Source organism: Salvelinus fontinalis, chromosome 16, assembly GCF_029448725.1.
Source record: "Salvelinus fontinalis isolate EN_2023a chromosome 16, ASM2944872v1, whole genome shotgun sequence".
NCBI classification, from domain to species: Eukaryota; Metazoa; Chordata; class Actinopteri; order Salmoniformes; family Salmonidae; genus Salvelinus; species Salvelinus fontinalis.
The window spans coordinates 956,845-976,719 of NC_074680.1; the positions used below are offsets into that span (position 1 = coordinate 956,845).

The 19,875-nt window shown below is 41.2% G+C and overlaps 1 protein-coding gene across 2 annotated transcripts in view; it reads right to left on the bottom strand.

Moving 5' to 3' along the window:
* Positions 1-2,238: 2,238 nt before the first annotated feature.
* Positions 2,239-19,875, bottom strand: part of LOC129812507 (CAP-Gly domain-containing linker protein 4-like) — a 92,126-nt gene continuing 74,489 nt past the window's right edge. Inside the window, exons 13-15 of one of the 2 annotated variants that reach the window (XM_055864119.1) lie at positions 8,651-8,715; positions 8,334-8,409; positions 2,239-4,625 (exon numbers count right to left, since the gene is read on the bottom strand). In XM_055864119.1, coding sequence (XP_055720094.1) covers positions 4,238-4,625; positions 8,334-8,409; positions 8,651-8,715 — 529 coding nt within the window. In that variant the 3' untranslated portion in view covers positions 2,239-4,237. Of the gene's footprint in view, positions 4,626-8,239; positions 8,410-8,650; positions 8,716-19,875 lie in introns of both variants that reach the window. The other variant, XM_055864120.1, reaches the window with a different exon arrangement.

Consider the following 19,875-nt stretch of genomic DNA (forward strand, 5'->3'; position numbering starts at 1 on the left):
TTGGTTGCTGCTACCAGACTTGACTCGAGTCCTTCAGTCAGACTTAGGACTCGATTCAATCCATATCGCGGAAGTGCAGCGTTATAGCGCGATTGAAATTGAAAGGAAATTCCCGATTGAGCCGACATGCAGCGTTTACCGTGAATGCAGTCTTCGCTAACGTGGGAACATTGACTCAACATTTTTATTGCGCTGTAGCACGGATCTTCAGCGCTATGGAGTGAATCGAGCCCTTATACAGCTCAATTCAAACATCCATTGCAGGATTTTACACAGTAGCAGATAAATATTGTTTTTGTCCATGTGGCAAATGCAAAAAACAGCGACGAGACTCTTTCCCAGTTGAATAGGGACATCCTATAAATATTGTTACAGAGGCCTTTAATTGTTCAGAGTAAATTGGCACACTTAGATATTTTTTGGTAAAGTCATGCATCTCGTAAACTTGCATGTTTTTCATGGAGTTAGAAGTAGCTGTGTAGTTTTCAGTATAAAACAGTGTGCCAGGGCAGTAGTTGAATCAACAAATACAAGGGAATAAACAATGTTATTACAGGACTGATGGAATCTGGCCTCCAATGAGAACGGTTGAGCCCCATTTTGTAATCGAACAAAAAGTGTAGCCCCCCAGACATCTCTCTTCTCATTAGATATACAGTGCATTCGGAAAGTATTCAGTCCCCTTGAGCTTTTCCACATTTTGTTATTCTAAAATGTATTAAATAAAACATTTTCCTCAATCTACACACAATAACCCATAATGGCAAAGCAAAAACAGTTAAAAAAAATTTGGGGGCAAATTTATTAGAGAAAAAAACAATACCTTATTTACATCAGTATTCAGACCCTTTGCTATGATAGTCAAAATTGAGCTCAGGTGCATCCTTTTCCATTGATCATCTTTGAGATGTTTCTACAACTTGAATAGTCCACCTGCGGTAAATTAAAATGACTGGACATGATTTGGAAAGGCACACACCTGTCTATATAAGGTTCCACAGTTGACAATGCATGTCAGAGCAAAAACTAAGCAATGAGGTCGAAGGAATTGTCCGTAGAGCTACAAAACAGGATTATGTCAAGGCACAGATCTGGGGATGGGTACCAAAACATTTCTGCAGCATTGAAGGTTCCCAAGAACACAGTGGCCTCCATCATTCAAAAATGTAAGAAGTTTGGAACCACCAAGACTCTTCCTAGAGTTGGCTGCCAGGCAAAACTGAGCAATCGGGGGAGAAGGGCCTTGGTCAGGGAGGTGACAAAGAACCCGATGGTCACTCTGACAGAGCTCCAGAGTTCCTTCATGGAGATGGAAGAAGCTTCCATAATCCCAAACCATCTCTGCAGCACTCCATCAATTAGGCCTTTATGGTAGAGAGGCCAGATGGAAACCATTCCTCAGTAAATTGCACATGACAGCCCGCTTGGAGTTTGCCAAAAAGGCACCTAAAGGATGCTGACCATGAAAAAACAAGATTCTCTGGTCTGATGAAACCAAGATTGATCACGTCTGGAGGAAAACTGGCACCATCCCTACGGTGAAGCATGGTGGTGGCAGCATCATGCTGTGGGAATGTTTTTCAGTGGTAGTGACTGGGAGACTAGTCAGGATCGAAGGAAAGATGAACAGAGCAAAGCACAGAGAGATCCTTGATGAAAACCTGCTCGAGCGCTTAGGACCTCCGACTAGGGCGAAGGTTCACCTTCCAAAAGGACAACGACCCTAAGCACACAGCCAAGAAAATGTAGGAGTGGCTTCGGGACAAGTCTGTCCTTGAGTGGCCCAGCCAGAGCCTGGACTTAACCCGATTGAACATCTCTGGAGACCTGAAAATAGCTGTGCAGCGACGCTCCCCATCCAACCTGACAGAGCTTGAGAGGATCTGCAGAGAAGAATGGGAGAAACTCTCCAAATACAGGTGTGCCAAGCTTGTAGCATCATACTCAAGAAGACTCGAGGCTGTAATCGCTGCCAAAGGTGCTTCAACAAAGTACTGAGTAAAGGGTCTGAATACTTATGTAGATGTGATATTACAATTTTACATTTTTTTTGCAAAAATAGAACAAGGCTGTAATGTAACAAAATGTGGAAAAAGTCAAGGGGTCTGAATACTTTCCGAATGCACTGCAAACAGGGATGGAACGGTTGCTAAGTAATTCAGGCGTTTGCTAATAGACAGTCCGCCCACATGGGAGGTTTGGAACAGAGGCATCCAAAAGACAGAGAGAAACTAATGGTGAAATTAGAATAGAATCTTTATTCATTTTACAAATACCATTTTTACACTACGTGTCACTATTCCACACTGAAACCCTTTCACTACACACACAAATTATTCAAAATGTACACAAGGGACATGAGCAGAAATAAAAACAAAACCGTCTGCTGCGCACACACACAATGCAACCAATGACTTTCAAGTGCATTTGAACTCGGGCTTTCCGATAATGTATCGTCTAAGAAGACATTATAGAACCCAACCGTACTAAGTAACAGTGTTACAGAATTGACTGTGAAGGCGATGGCTGTTACACAACTGGCTCTTATGGCAAAGACGGTTTTCAGAAATGCCACAACAATGACCGTAACAGACCTGACTGTTACAGAAATAACAGAACGGACTGCAGATAAGAGATGAGAGCAGTTGAATTAGCATTCATACCACCTAGCTTCTTTCATCTCCAAACCTCAGGCAACCATGATTCGTCCTGCCAACACATTTCAATTGCATAGGGCCCAACCAGACCGATCAATGGTACATCGCATTCAGCATCTGGGCTACTGTTACGTTCTACCTGTTTTAATTGGGTGGCGCATGGAGCTTTTGTTAAATAAGGTCTCTTTTTTTCTCTCCACAGATAAAATCAATAGCTTGTTGCCTGCTGACTTGTCAAGACTGTAATCTTTATCGGTATATCACTTTGGAATGCGCTTCATGTAAACCAGCTTTCACAAAGCATTTTGTATTTTGTCATAAGGACGACATAATAGACGTCATTAGCAGTCGTGCCGATGGAAATGATCTTTAGACAAATCTTATGTCACACAGCAAGTGGGGTGTCCAATCTGACCAAAAGTAGGTAGCACACATCAGCATATATGAGTGTCACGTCAGTGTAGGACCATATTTGTATAAATTGGCATCACTTGACGGCACTATACCAGTACTCAAGTGGTGCCATAGTTCCAAATCAACCCCTAGCCCATATCCTTTAGGCACTCCTGTAGATCTGAAACAGATTGATAGGTATAAGCAATATTTCTACCCAGCCAATCAGAAGGCAAGGTGAAGCTATTACCATATTGCTTCCACCCATCCAATCCGCTCAGATCCATAGCAGTGCCTAGGGTGTAGGAGCTGATGGTCAATTAGCAATTCAGCATAAGTTGGCAGTGACTGCAAATTCAGTTTTGGCCAAACACAGTGCACATTCTCGCTCATTTAGGACAGTCAGCAGTGAACCTAGATAACACTGCATTATCATTATAAACAGCCTTATCCATTTACTACAAAGTGCTCAAATCCGGGGATATTTTAGTACCTCTGTACCAGGACATTGTCTTGCATTAAGGTGCTTAGCTGCGTTGCTGACCAGGTTACCTTTGATATCAGTTAAAATCTCTACATACAGTGAGGGAGCTTAGGGAAGAATGGAAGTATTAATTTACTGTATCTGATTTGTACATATCTTCCATCAATCAAGTGCATTTCCATCAATTCAATCATATCACACAGTTTAATTTTAAGTATAAATATTTCTGAAAATTATTTTCTTTCACCCTACCAAACCAATCTGACAATCAAAGCTTATGTTGCCTCATACCTACAGTATGTTCAATAGCATGACAACTCAATTTGAAATGTAATATCTGGTTTTCTAGTGTCCATTAATGGTCAACGGGTAGAGTAGACAGGTAAAACAAAACAGGTAAAATCAGCAAGTAAATAGGACAAACTAGCTGATGTGTAGTTAAAATGTAGGCTGACCACACCACCTTAACACACATCTTAAAATAAAACATTTCTTAAATGTATATAATAATAACTAATTAGGTAGTGTTGTTTTTGGGGGACATTTCAAGGAGCAAATGAAACAAACACAAAACCCAAGAAAAAACGAACAAAGCAAAATCGCTAACCCCCCCCCCCCAAAAAAATAACACACAGAAACTTTTCTCTGATATGCTCGCTCTACTGCTTTCCCACCTAACCCAACCCCCTGGGTCCTAGTGTCCTCAGCTGTTCTCGTCCACGAGCCGGGCACCATTAATGCCGCGGTAGGTGACACGGCTGGGCCTCACCAGCACGCCGTAGTCCGGGCGGCACGTGAAGTAGCGGCGGCCGCCCACCTGGCCATCATTCTTGCCCTTGGCGGTGCGCAGCTCCAGGCCTAGCCACAGGCCTGGGGCGAAGTCAGCCTGGCCCACGTAGCGGATCAGAGCCATCTCGTTCGCGCTGCTCAGCAGCACTTGCATGCCCAGGTGGAGGCGCACTGAGGCGTCCGAGCCAGAGGAGGTGGTGGTGGTGGCAGTGGTTCCTCCGGAGCTTCCTGTGCCGCCTGTTCCCGGACCACAGCCACCACTCAGGGTGCTCCAGCGCCGACGGTGGGAGTTGGAACGTGACCTGAGGGGAGAGGGAGAGAAAAAGAGTGAGCTCATGGGCTCCTGAGTTCTTCTGCAAAATAAAAATGGAATTAGAGTTGAATAAATGTAGATAAAATATTTTAAACATTTGCAAGGACTTCTAGAGCATACTAACCTCAACATTAAAACCTTGATTTTGGACAAAAATACCTGAATGGACTATTACTACCAAGGGCAATCATGAAAAACTTCTAACAAACCAAAACCTGCAGAAGAAACACAGCGGAACCTGAAAACATCATCCAACACAAAACAGAGTGAGTAATATTCAGTCTGAAGCTACTTCTGAAGCCAAAAAGTAAAAGACAATCTCTAGGTGTTTTTGTTATACAGTTGAAGTCAGAAGTTTACATACACCTGAGCCAAATACATTTAAACTCAGTTTTTCACAATTCCAGACATTTAATCCAAGTAAAAATTCCATGTCTTAGTCAGGTAGGATCATCACTTTATTTTAAGGATGTTAAATGTCAGAATAATAGTAGAGATAATGATTTATTTCAGCTTTTATTGCTTTCATCACATTCCCAGTGGGTCAGAAGTTTACATACACTCAATTCGTATTTGGTAGCATTGCCTTTAAATTGTTTAACTTGGGTCAAATATTTTGGGTAGCCTTCCACAAGCATCCCACAATAGGTTGGGTGAATTTTGGCCCATACCTCCTGACAGAACTTGTGTAATTGAGTCAGGTTGTTAGGCCTCCTTTCTCGAACACACTTTTTCAGTTCTGCCCACACATTTTCTAAAGGATTGAGGTCAGGGCTTTGTGATAGCCACTCCAATACCTTGACTTTGTTTTCCTTAAGTCTCTTTGCCACAACATTGGAAGTATGCTTGGGGTCATTGTCCATTTGTATGACCCATTTGCGACCAAGCTTTAACTTCCTGACTGATGTCTTGCTTCAATCTATCCACAGAATTTCCATCCTCATGATGCCATCTGTTTTGTGAAGTGCACTAGTCCCTCATGCCGCAAAGGACCCCCACAACATGATGCTGCCACCCCCGTGCTTCGCGGTTGGGATGGTGTTCTTCGGCTTGCAAGCATACCCTTTTATCCTCCAAACATAACCATGGTCATTATGGCCAAACAGTTCTATTTCATCAGACCAGTGGACATTTCTCCAAAAAGTACGATCTTTGTCCCCATGTGCAGTTGCAAACCATAGTCTGGCTTTTTTATGGCAGTTTTGGAGCAGTGGCTTCGTCCTTGCTGAGCGGCCTTTCAGGTTATGTCAATATAGGACTCGTTTTACTGTGGACATAGATACTTTTGTACCCGTTTCCTCCAGCATCTTCACAAGGTCCTTTGCTGTTGTTCTGGGATTGATTTGCACTTTTCACACCAAAGTACATTCATCTCAAGGAGACAGAACGCGTCTCCTTCCTGAGCGGTATGACGGCTGTGTGGTCCCATGGTGTTTATACTTGTATTTATACCTATATTTATTCATTTTCCCTTTTGTACTTAACTATTTGTGACCCTATTCAGAAAATGAGGCGTATGTCACAAGTCACGACTTCACAGGAGCGCCGTTTGAACGTTAAAAAAACGCGGGTTGCAAAGTGCGCTTTTGGGCAGACATGCCTTCTCGAACATGTGAACTTAATGTGCCTTAATAACAAACGTATGCCATCTGTAAATACGAATAAAGTTGTTCAATTACGAGCCTAGTTTGTTTAGCCAAAGAATAGTCCGGAACCTTCCTGCTAGCTGAGATAAGGAGAGGGCAACGCCGAGAGATTTCAGATTGGTCTGTGGTGCAGCATCTTGTGTCTATAAAATGAGCTGCTCGTTATGCGTACATAATCCTTTCTTTTAAAGATATAACGTTAAGAAAGAACTGAAAATATGTTGCACTAACAACAAAGGTTAGAGGGAAAAAGTTGTGATGGACTAATTTCTGGAGGGTGATAGTGTCATGCTGACATTGTAGTCTTCTGATGACAGTGATGGATGGGGAAGAAACGGCGAGTACACCTGAGTATGACCCATTTTCTCAGAATGCCATTTCGCATTGCCATTTGGCTGTACCGTTTACACCGTCTGTAGAGACCCATCCACTTAGCAATATTTTTGCTATGTGTGGTTGTAACATACCACAACAATATCATGTGACCGTATCAAGTGTCCACCCCATAAATATATGGCGCATGGCCTTAACTTATGTATGGAATACTATGTGATACTACTGGGTTGTATATACTACTAAGTGTGTGTGTAACAGTATATAAAGTACTGGTGTGAAGGTATTTGGGCAGTGGTGTAAAGTACTTAAGTAGTATTTTACGTATTTTTACTTCAGTATTTTTTGGGGGTATCTGTACATTAACATTTATATTTTTTGGGTACTTTTACTTCACTACATTAAGAAAGAAAAGTTACTTTTTACTCCATACATGTTCCTTACATTTTGACAGGAAAATTGTCCAATTCACACACTTATCAAGAGAAAATCCCTGGTCATCCCTACTGCATTGGATCTGGCAGACTCATTAAACACAAACGCTTCGTTTGTAAATTGTGTTGGAGTGTGCCCCTGGCTATCCGTCAATAAAAAGGAAAAAAAACTTGTGCCGTATGGTTTAATATAAGGAATTCCACCACTGGATGTGGCTGGGGGTTATAGCATTTCTTTCACATGACGCATCAATTTAAAGTGTCTGGGTAAGCGTCAAATATTTTTTATCTGGACACTTTCTGTTTTACCTGGAATGGGTGTAGACAAAGGAGAGCTCTCCAATAAGTACCAAAACATTCAAAGGCTCTTTTCTCAAAAGTCAGTTTACAAGTCGATCAACTTTCAAAAGCAGAATTACTTTCCCATTGTTTCTCAAAAATGCAGTGTATGATACACAATTTTGTAGCTGTGAGGCTCTACTTTTATCCAATGTAAAAATAAAATAAAAAAATCTGATTTTGCTACATAAGACCGATTTCAGCCGGTCAGTCACATTTCCACATCATTACAACACTGTATTTAGACATAATATGACATTTGAAATGTCCTTATTGTTTTGGAACTTTTGTGAGTGTAATGTTTACTGTTGATTTTTTATTTATTTTATTTTATTTTACCTTTTTCACTTGCTTTGGCAATGTGAACATGTTTCCCATGCCAATAAAGCCCCTTAAATTGAAATTGGATTAAGAATGAGATGGATGAATGGGGTTAGAGGTGGAGAGAGAGAGGGACAGAAGGTTGAGTGTGGAGGGAGAGAGGCAGAGTAAGGTAGCAGAGAGGGAGAGAGTAAGGCAGCAAGCAAGGAGTAAAAGGGTAGAGAAAGAGGGTGAAATAGTGCAGAGAGAGAAAGATATGAGTAGAAATCAGGGGATGGAGAAAGGAGAGTAAAAATAGTGAAAGGAGGGCGTACTGAGAAAGTGAGACAATGGACGGGGAAGAATGTCGAGAGTGACAAAGGGAGGAATGGAAGTAAAGGAATGGGAGGGGTGAGAGAAAGATGTAAAACGAGAGAGGGAGAGGAACGTGAAGGAGAGGGATGGATCTTAGATTGCTTTCATACTCATTATAACCCTGCTATCGAGCATTGGCATTTCCCCAAAACTGTAATTTTTGCTGACCATTTTACCTCCGGTGGTGGGGGGATTAGGGAGAAAGCTGAAAACGGTCAGGGAGGAGAAATGCAGACAAGTGGAATGTGGAGGAGAGTGCTTAATGGCCACCTGTTGACGGGACTCTTCTGGCTCTGCTCCTTCTGGGCAGAGATGGCCGTCGACGTGCTGAAGCTGCGTCTGATTCCTGAATGAATGACAGACACGTGTGAATACACATAGACAGATTCACAAATATCTAGTACACATACACACACTAACATAAACAAATACAAAGAAGGACACACACGCGCACACAGTGAACGGTACGGAAATAATTGTGACATGAAGACAACTGCATTTTCCATCATTGAAATGTTATCATCGGTAGTTAAGTTTATTCAGCGTTTGCAAGAATAAGTAAGGAAAAACCAAGGCCAAAAACTCACTGGCAAAAGGACGGTTGAGACGTGAGGAGGACAGCTCTGAAAGACAATCCATAGAGCCATGGATCCTGTGAAAAAATGTTAAATAAAATTTAAAAACATTTACACTAAAGCCTAAGTCTAAGATACACAATCGTTGAAGAACTTACTGAGTTCCGGAAACACTAGCCTTCTTCAATAACACCCTACAAAATCGGCAGCTCTTTCTCTTACAGTACAAGGTTGGGGTCAATTCCATTTCAACCCCAGCATATTCACTACACAGGGAATGAATTGAAATTCACTAAAAGAATAGGGCAGGAAAAAAGTCGTAATTTCAAATAATGGCCTATTTCTCCAATTAAACCATTCCTTATCCATTCATTTCCGGAATGGAATGAGTCGAGATGGAATTGACTCAGAACCGCTCACCCGCCATCCATCAACTCTCGAATAGACACAAAATCAAATAAATAATTGTGGTATCCCAGGACAAGGTGCCTGTCCAACTTGGTGGATGTGTTTGCCGCTGTGTGTCAGTGATAATAGCTGGAGCTTTGAAAACCATTACCACATAGGCAGGCGAAGTGGAGAATTCAGCAAAAAACGGCCTTATCTTGTTTGGAAAGCAGAAAAGGAAAGGAGGGGGGGGTGACAGAAAGCAGAAAAAATGTGAAGAAAAAAGTAACGCCTCACTGTTTGTTATCTAATGGGTCCTGATAGCTGCTGACAGGAAGAGAAAGACAAAAAGAAAGAGAGAGCGAAAGAGTGGCTGTTCTGGCTCTCGGTGATGGAGAGAATGCGAGAGGAAGATCTCTATTAGCCCAAACCTCGATTTAGCAGAGCGTCCCGCTTGCCCCGCAGGTTAATTAGAAAAAAAGAGGGGAAGAATGAGAAAAGGAGTCCAGTCCTTTCAGAAAACACTCCCCTCATCACACAGTAAAAGTAGGGTAAGAAAAAAGAGAAAGATGATTGCAGGTGTGGAGTTGGGAGAGGAACTTTTTTTAAGGGGGTAGATGGAGAGAAGGAACAAGATTTTTTTTTAAAGTAACCAAAATGGATCAACTTTAAAAAAAAGAAACTCATTAATTCCTTCTCAACATCTACAACAAATAAGACTTACTTTCCCCTTTTCTTGACTCCTATTCCTTGATTGGTTTGCTAGTAAATATGTATGTATAGTGCCGTCTACCTTTAAAAGAAACTTCAATCAAATGAAATCAACTTCCTTGACTCTGTGTCCAGGAAAACCTCCACATAATGTTTAAATGAGTGGAATGGGATGATGTCTTGCATGAAAAAAAACATGTTTACATTACCAAGTACATTAATGGGGTAAACCTACTCTAAGAGTATGTATTAGGCTGATTGAGAGAAGGTTTGAATCCCAATCAACCCATCCAATGTGAGTACATCTGTTGTTGAAGAACAGTAGATCAATAAACTACAGTATTCTAGTAGTAGTCAAGCTGCTTATGCTGAAAAGCCTTGTTAGTACATAGCTCAAATTAGCTTTAGAATTTCCTGGATTTTTTAATTTTTTTACTTCAGACAAAAGATATTGAAATTAAACCGTTTTTTTTGTATTAATAGCACAAGTCTTGCCACCAAACATTATTACTATGCATTATAACTAGTTGAAATTGCACAAAACATGACTGTCAATGGTTGGTTTTCAAAATGGTACAGCTCTTTAAGAGTTTATGCTACAGACACTAGACCACTGTTAAAAGGTCTTACAATTACATAATGACTTAAATTAGCATACATTTGCATAACATGAATACATTTACCACAGTACCTAACTTCCCCCATGAATTGTTTTCAGAATATAGTCAAGGTAAATGTGTATGCCTCGCGTGCCTTGCTTTTATAAAACGGTTACCAACATATTAAAATAACTATAAATTAAATTCAAAACTTTATTTTGATAAATAAATTCATACAACTTAATTATTCCACCAAAATATATAATCCGGCGAAAATTCTGGTTGTTAGTTCTTTTGGTCATGTTGATACAGTCTCGACTCAGTCGTTAATTGTTTTTGCACAGTTGCTATAAACAAGTTGGTTGTTTAGCAACAAAACTGACATGTGTGCAACTATGTGGCAAAACAGACCGGGTTGCCTTAAACTGTTGACAACATGTAAACTATATTTAGTCTCCAAATATCGAAAACAAATACATTTGCACAATGAGCACACAAGCCTAAGATCACCGTGCGCAATGCCAAGCGTCGGCTGGAGTGGTGTAAAGCACGTCGCCGTTGGACTCTGAAGCAGTGGAAATGCGTTCTCTGGAGTGATGAATCACGCTTCACCATCAGGCAGTGCAACGGACAAATCTGGGTTTGACAGATGCAAGGGAGAACACTTCCTGCCCCAATGCATAGTGCCAACTGTAAACTTTGGTGGAGGAGGAATAATGATCTAGGGCTGTTTTTCATGGTTCGGGCTAGGCCCCTTAGTTCCAGTGAAGGGAAATCTTAGCGCTATAGAAAACAATGATATTCTAGATGATCTGTGCTTCCAACTTTGTGGCAACAGTTTGGGGTAGGACCTTTCCTATATCAGCATGACAATGTCCCCGTGCACAAAGCGAGGTCCATACAGAAATGGTTTGTGGAAGGACTGAACAGGCCTGCATACAGCCCGGACCTCAACCCCATCAAACACATTTGGGATGAATTGGAACTCCGACTGTGAACCAGGCCTGATCGCCCAACATCAGTGTCCGACCTCACTAATGGTCTTGTGGCTGAATGGAAGCAAGTCCCCGCAGCAATGTTCCAACATCTAGTGGAAAGCCTTCCCAGAAGAGTGGAGGCTGTTATAGCAGCAAAAGGGGTACCAACTCCATATTAATGCCCATCATTTTGGAATTAGATGTTCGACGAGCAGATGTTCACATACGTTTGGTCACGTAGTGTATATGATCGTTCAGAACCATAACGCACACCTTCCGGCCACATCGATGTGCGCGCATAATCTTTGGGACATTTTCAGCCAACCCATTCTAAACAAAATGGTTGCTAAGCAGGCTGGATAACGTTCTTGTCACTTGCTAGCTAGATAGCCAACTTCAGCTAACTAGGTCAGGTTAAACATTGAAACTGGAATGAAAGAATACTAGCATTTTAGTTTGTTTTATCTTTTTTTCTATTGGCATTTACTTGGGCACCTAAAGACCCCCAGACCATGAGAAACAAGATTATCTGGTCTGATGAAACCAAGATTGAACTCTTTGAGCTGAATGCCAAGTGTCACGTCTGGAGGAAACCTGGAACCATCCCTACGGTGAAGCATGGTGGTGGCAGCATCATGCTGTGGGGATGTTTTTCAGTGGCAGGGACTGGGAAATTAGTCAGGATCGAGGGAAAGATGAATGAAACAAAGTACAGAGATCCTTGATGAAAACCTGCTCCAGGGTATTCGGGACCTCAGACTGGAGCGAAGGTTCACCTTCCAACAGGACAATGACCCTAAGCACACAGCCAAGCCAATGTAGGAGTGGCTTCGGGACAAGTCTCTGAATGTCCTTCAGTGGCCCAGCCAGAGCCCGAACCCAATCGAACATCTCTGGAGAGACGTGAAAATAGCCTTGCAGCGACACTCCCCATCCAACCTAACAGAGCTTGAGAGGATCTGCTGAGAAAAATGGGAGAAACTCCCCAAATACAGGTGTGCCATGCTTGTCGTGTCCTACCCAAAAAGACTCAAGGCTGTAATCGCTGCCAAAGGTGCTTCAACAAAGTACTGAGTAAAGGGTCTGAATACTTATGTAAATGTTATAGTTCCATATTTTTTTTAGACATTTGCAAAGATTTCAAAAAAACGTTTTTCTTTGTCATTATGTTATATATATTGAATATATATATATATATATATATATATTGAATATATATATATTGAATATATATATATATATATTGAATATATATATTGAATATATATATTGAATATATATATATTGAATATATATATATATATATATATTGAATATATATATATATATATATATTGAATATATATATATATATATTGAATATATATATATATGTATATTGAATATATATATATATATTGAATATATATATATATATATATTGAATATATATATATATATATATATTGAATATATATGTATATATTGTGTGCAAATTGAGGGGATAATCAAGTTTAGAATAAGGCTGTGACATAACAAAATCTGGAAAAAGTCCAGGACTCTGAACACTTTCCGAATGCACTGTATGTAGGTGGGTGTGTGTAATAATGTGTACATCTCCCGCCAATGCGACACTCCCAGGTACGAGGTAGGCTACACCTGCAGTCAGACTGTTACTATGAGGGTGTATGTGGATGTACACATTCTTTATCTGATCTCTCACTGATCATTTCTGTTATGTCCTGATCCCCCCCATCTCTCCTCCTTTCCTCCCCGTCTCCTCTCCCCCAGTGTGAAGGCTGTGTATAATGAGCCCGACAACCCTCTCATGGCTATCAATGATCAGGACAAACTGCGCTGGTGGTAGAACACCCAGACCGGGCATGCCCACTGACTAGCCGCATTTACAGCTGCAACACACACACAGGCTAATGGAAGTTAATGGGGCCTAATGGAGTGTACAGTAATATGTGATGATAGAGACTTCCGCCCCTTTATTATTGTCAGAATTAGTCTAATGTATCAGACTGTATAACAGTACCATATGGTCCAACAATGTGACCATTATTAGAGACTGGTGGAGGGTAATATACTGGACCAGTCTGCCTTCTTGTTCAATGCAGTCGAATGAAACCTCAGGAATTGGCATCAGAAAAGAAAAGCAAAACATGGAAGAACGAGGTGTACAGCAAGGCACAATACATGTCTGCATCTATCTTTATTACCTCACGCTACAGTAAAACTATCTCTGTGATGCTAAAGGCCTTTGCGGACTGTATATCGGATTCAGACTTCCACAATTATCACGTCACACTACGCGATGTATGATTTTGTTTAGTTCTGTCGTCACATTCTGCTATTGGATTGCGAGGTTACGTCAGCCAGCATAGGCTACGTCAACTGCAGCAATGTATTTGATCTGCGCTTGTGCCAGAAGTGCAAGCCTTTCTCTCTATGCTTATATACAAGTGAAGTGAGTTCGGGAAAAACTAAAAGTAGGCCTATGCATCGAAGAAATTGTTTTCACATACCGACGTTATATGTCCGAACTCAGAATCAAACTATTATATTAATCTGACTATTCATACTCAGTGCCGCCAGTGTTCCTATCGGTCAGTCACTGGGATCGGCTCGTAACACCAGCCACACTACACAATAAAAAGGCAAAACAATTCTGACACTGCCAGAACTTTGTCGGAGTCGACCATGTAGTGGTACTTAAAAATCGGCAGACCTTGAAGCCCCCTCCAGCTGCGCAGAGGTCATTACAATACAGTACCCCCTGGATTCATCTCTATTTTGAACTGATATGCAGCCAGGACACTTCAATTGTAAATCAACTAAAAATATATATATATTATTGCTTTAATTGAATTGAATTTATTGTGGGTAACAGACTGACATTTGAAGTCAGACGTTTAAATGTATTTGGCTAAGGTGAAAGTAAACACAGTTTTTCACAATTCGTGACATTTAATCCTAGTAAAAATTCCCTGTGTTAGGTCAGTTAGGATCACCACTTTATTTTAAGAATGTGAAATGTCAGAATAATAGTAGAGAGAATTATTTATTTCAGCCTTTATTTCTTTCATCAAATTCCCAGTGGGTCAGAAGTTTACATACACTCAATTAGTAATTGGTAGCATTGCCTTTAAATTGTTTAACTTGGGTCTAACGTGTCGGGTAGCCTTCCACAAGCCTCCCACAAAACGGTGGGTGAATTCTGTCCCATTCCTCCTGACAGAGCTGGTGTATTTGTCAAATTTTATTTGTCACATACACATGGTTAGCAGATGTTAATGCGAGTGTAGCGAAATGCTTGTGCTTCTAGTTCCGACAATGCAGTAATAACCAAAGAGTAATCTAACAATTCCACAACTACTACCTTATACACACAAGTGTAAAGGGATAAATAATATGTACATAAAGATATATGAATAAGTGATGGTACAGAACGGCATAGTAATGGTGTAACAGAGTCAGGTTTGTAGGCCTCCTTGCTCGCACTTTTCCAGTTCTGCCCACAAACTCTGTAGGATTGAGGTCAGGGCTTTGTGATGGCCACTCAAATACTTTGAAAGTATGCTTGGGGTCATTGTCCATTTAGAAGACCCATTTGCGACCAAGCTTTAACTTCCTGAAGGATGTCTTGAGATGTTGCTTCAATATATCCATATAATTTTACTTCCTCATGAGGCCATCTATTTTGTGAAGTGCACCAGTCCCTCCTGCAGCAAAGGACCCCCACAACATGTTGCTACCATCCCCGTGCTTCACGGTTGGGATGGTGTTCTTTGGCTTGCAAGCCTCTCCCTTTTTCCTCCAAACATAATGATGGGCATTATGGCCAAGCAGTTTGTTTCATCAGACCAGAGGACATTTCTCCAAAAAGTCCGATCTTTGTCCCCATGTGCAGTTGCAAACCGTAGTCTGGCTTTTGTTATGGCGGTTTTGGAGCAGTGGCTTCTTCCTTGCTGAGCGGCCTTTCAGGTTATGTCGATATAGGACTTGTTTTGCTGTGGATATAGATACTTCTGTACCTGTTTCCTCCAGCATCTTCACAAGGTATTTTGCTGTTGTTCTGGGATTGATTTGCACTTTTCACATCAAAGTACGTTCATCTCTAGGAGACAGAATGTGTCTCCTTCCTGAGTGGTATGACGGCTGCGTGGTCCCATGGTGTTTATACGTGCGTACTATTGTTTGTACAGATAAACGTGGTACCTTCAGGTGCTTGTTGAGGTCTAGTTTTTTCCCCCTTCTGATGTCTTGGCTGATTTCTTTTGATTTTCCCATGATGTCGAGCAAAGAGGCACTGAGTTTGAAGGTAGGCCTTGAAATACAACCACAGGTACACCTGTAATTGACTCAAATGATGTGAATTTGCCTAGCAGAAGCTTCTAAAGCCATTACATAATTTTCTGGGATTTTCCAAGCTGTTTAAAGGCACAGTCAAATTAGTGTATGTAAACTTCTGACCCACTGGAATTGTGATAGTGAATTATAAGTGAAATAATCTGTCTGTAAACAATTGTTGGAAAAATGACTTGTGTCATGCACAACGTAGATGTCCTAAACGACTTGTCAAAACTATAGATTGTTAACAAGAAATTTGTGGAGTGGTTAAAAAACTAGTTTTAATGACTCCAACCTAAGTGTATGTAAACTTCCGACTTCAACTGTACAACAAAATGTACAATGTGGACCCAGAGGATATCACTTGAAAGTATTTAATCACATTTGATCACATCAGAAGATAACCTCCTCGCAATCTCAAAAATACAACAGCCACAAGACAACTACCCCAGTCAACAGCCCTGCACTCCCCACAGCAACTTGCCCAAACCTCCCCCATCTCTCCTTCACCCAAATCCAGATAGCTGATGTTCTTAAAGAACTGCAAAACCTGGACCCCTACAAAACAGCCGGGCTAGACAATCTGGATCCTCTCTTTTTAATATGATCTGCAGAAATTGTTGCAACCCCTATTACTAGCCTGTTCAACCTCTTTCGAATCGTCTGAGATTCCCAAAGATTGGAAAGCTGCCGCGGTCATCCCCCTCTTCAAAGGGAGAGACACTCTAGACCTAAATTGCTACAGACCTATATCTATCCTACCTTTCTAAGGTCTTCGAAAGCCAAGTTAACAAACAGATTACCACTTTGAATCCCACCGTACCTTCTCCGCTATGCAATCTGGTTTCAGAGCTGGTCACAAGTGCACCTCAGCTATGCTCAAGGTCCTAAACGATATCATAACCGCCATCGATGATATCATAACCGCCATCGATAAGAGACATTACTGTGCAGCCGTATTCATCGACCTGGCCAAGGCTTTCGACTCTGTCAATCAGCACATTCTTATTGGCAGACTCAACAGCCTTGGTTTCTCAAATGATTGCCTCGCCTGGTTCACCAACTACTTCTCAGACAGAGTTCAGTGTGTCAAATCGGAGGGTCTGTTGTCCGGACCTCTTGCAGTCTAAGGTCTAAAGTCTAAAGGGGTGCCACAGGGTTCAATTCTCGGGTCGACTCTCTTCTCTGTATACATCAATGATGTCGCTCTTGCTGCTGGTGATTCTCTGATCCACCTCTGCGCAGACGACACCATTCTGTATACTTTTGGCGCTTCTTTGGACACTGTGTTAACTAACCTCCAGACGAGCTTCAATGCCATACAACTCTCCTTCCGTGGCCTCCAACTGCTCTTAAATGCAAGTAAAACTAAGTGCATGCTCTTCAACCGATCACTGCCCGCACCTGCCAGCCCGTCCAGCATTACTACTCTGGACGGTTCTGACTTAGAATATGTGGACAACTACAAATACCTAGGTGTCTGGTTAGACTGTAAACTCTCCTTCCAGACTCACATTAAGCATCTCCAATCCAAAATTAAATCTAGAACCGGCTTCCTATTTCACAACAAAGCATCCTTCACTCATGCTGCCAAACATACCCTCATAAAACTGACCATCCTACCGATCCTCGACTTCGGCGATGTCATCTAATAGCCTCCAACACTCTACTCAACAAATTGGATGCAGTCTATCACAGTCCCATCCGTTTTGTCACAAAAGCCCCATATATTACCCACAACTGCGACCTGTACGCTCTCGTTGGCTGGCCATCGCTTCATACTCGTTGCCAAACCCACTGGCTCCAGGTCATCTACAAGTCTCTGCTAGGTAAAGCCCCGCCTTATCTCAGCTCACTGGTCACCATAGCAGCACCCACCCGTAGCACGCGCTACAGCAGGTATATCTCCCTGGTCACCACCAAAGCCAATTCCTCCTTTGGCCGCCTCTCCTTCCAGTTCTCTGCTGCCAATGACTGGAACAAACTGCAAAAATCTTTGAAGCTTGAGACTCTTACCTCCCTCACTAAACATTAAGCACCAGCTGTCAGAGCAGCTCACAGATCACTGCACCTGTACATAGCTCATCTGTAATTAGCCCATAAAATCTACCTCATCCCCATACTGTGTTTATTTATTAATCTTGCTAACCCTTTGCACCCCAGTGTCTCTACTTGCACATTCATCTTCTGTACATCCTACCATTCCAGTGTTTAATTGCTATATTGTAATTACTTCGCCACCATGGCCTATTTATTGCCTTACCTCTCTTATCCTACCTCATTTGCACATGCTGTATATAGATTTTTCTACTGTATTTTTGATTGTATATTTGTTTATTCAATGTGTAACTCTGTCTTGTTGTATGTCGTACTGCTTTGCTTTATCTTGGCCAGGTCGCAGTTGCAAATGAGAACTTGTTCTCAACTAGCCTACCTGGTCAAATAAAGGTGAAATAAAATAAATAATAAAGGCTTCCACAGTATTAGGAAGTTTGGATGACTGACGTGCCCAAAGTAAACTGCGTGTTACTTAGGCCCAGAAGCTATGATATGTATATAATCGGTAGCAATGGATAGAAAACACTTTGAAGTTTCGAAAACTGTTAAAATAATGTCTGTGAGTATAACAGAACAGATATGGCATGCGAAAACCAGAGGAGAATCCATCCAGTTTTTTTTTGTTGGAGATCACAGGCCATTCCAATGCTTGTCTATGGGATATTCAAAGGAATTCCTCCCAGAATGCAGTTCCTATGGCTTCCACTAGATGTCAAGAGTCTTCAGAAAGGGTTCCAGGCTTGTTTTTTGAACAATGAGTTAGTAGTTGTAGTTTTTGAATGTGTCTCTCATTATGACTGTAGTCTTGTGGTGCACGTGGATGAGGGCGTGCACTTTGTTATTTATCTCCGGTATTGAACATACTACATTCCGTCTTAAATTGTATCATTTATTTACATATTAGGGTACCTGAGGATTGATTAGAAACGTTGTTTGACTTGTTTGGGCGAAGTTTGCCGGTAACTTTTGGGATTCCTTTGTCTGCATGTTGAATGAGTGGAAAGGGTGGATTACTGAATCAAACGCGCCAACTAAACAAAACTTATAAAGAAGGACTTTATCGAACAAAACGACCATTTGTCGTGTAGCTGGGACCCTTGGGATTGCAAACAGAGGAAGATCTTCAAAGGTAAGTGATTTATTTTATCACTATTTCTGTCTTTTGTGATGCCTCTGCTGGTTTGAAAAATGTTTTTAATGCTGGTGTATGCACTGTCCTCAGATAATTGCATGGTATGCTTTCGCGGTAAAGCCTTTTTGAAATCTGACAACACGGTTGGATTAACAAGAAGTTAAGCTTTTAAACGATGTAAGACACTTGTATTTTCATGAATGTTTAATATTACGATTTTTGTATTTTGAATTTCGCGCTCTGCAATTTCACCGGATGTTGTGGTGGAGAACCAGAGACTTCCACAACCTTTTTCCGTGGTGCCCCAAGATTGCTAATGAGTTCATTGTTACACGAGTAATTAAAACGTAATAATTAAACATAGTCAATTGATTTGATAAACTAATCATCATCACATTAAAAATGGTACCAACGTCACGACAACATTAAACTTTCAAATATCTCTTCGTTGACTGTTGCTGGGTGTCTTCGTCCACCATCAGCACCGGCCTGTACTCTAAGCTCTCTCCTGGCCCCTTACATTAAGTCTGGATTTGACCTGCTAGGTGACGTAAACTGGGACACGCTTAACCAACTGACCAAGTCGTAAAGAAATGGGATTCCCTAAATCTTTCTCAGATTGCAGTGAAGGCAGCCATGGTGTGTCTTTTATTTAAGGCCTATTTCTATTTTGCCCTGTTTATCAAACGTGTTGGAAAAAAATTGCCAACATTCAACTGACTGGCTTTCTTGATGTTCCCATTCAAGTCAAGACTGGCAGCCATTGCTAGGGTACCCATGAGTTTAACAGTCAAATTGCCAGGGTTAGAGGTTCCAAAACCCTTCTATGAAATTATTAATTTCCTTCTACATTTTGTTGTGTTACAGCCAGAATTCAAAATGGATTAAATATGTTTTTTCCTCACCCATCTACACACAAAACCCCATAATGACAAAGTGAAATCATGTTTTTAGAAATGTAAGCAAATTTATGAAAATTAAATACAGAAACATCTACTTTACATAAGTATTCACACCCCTGAGTCAATACTTTGTAGA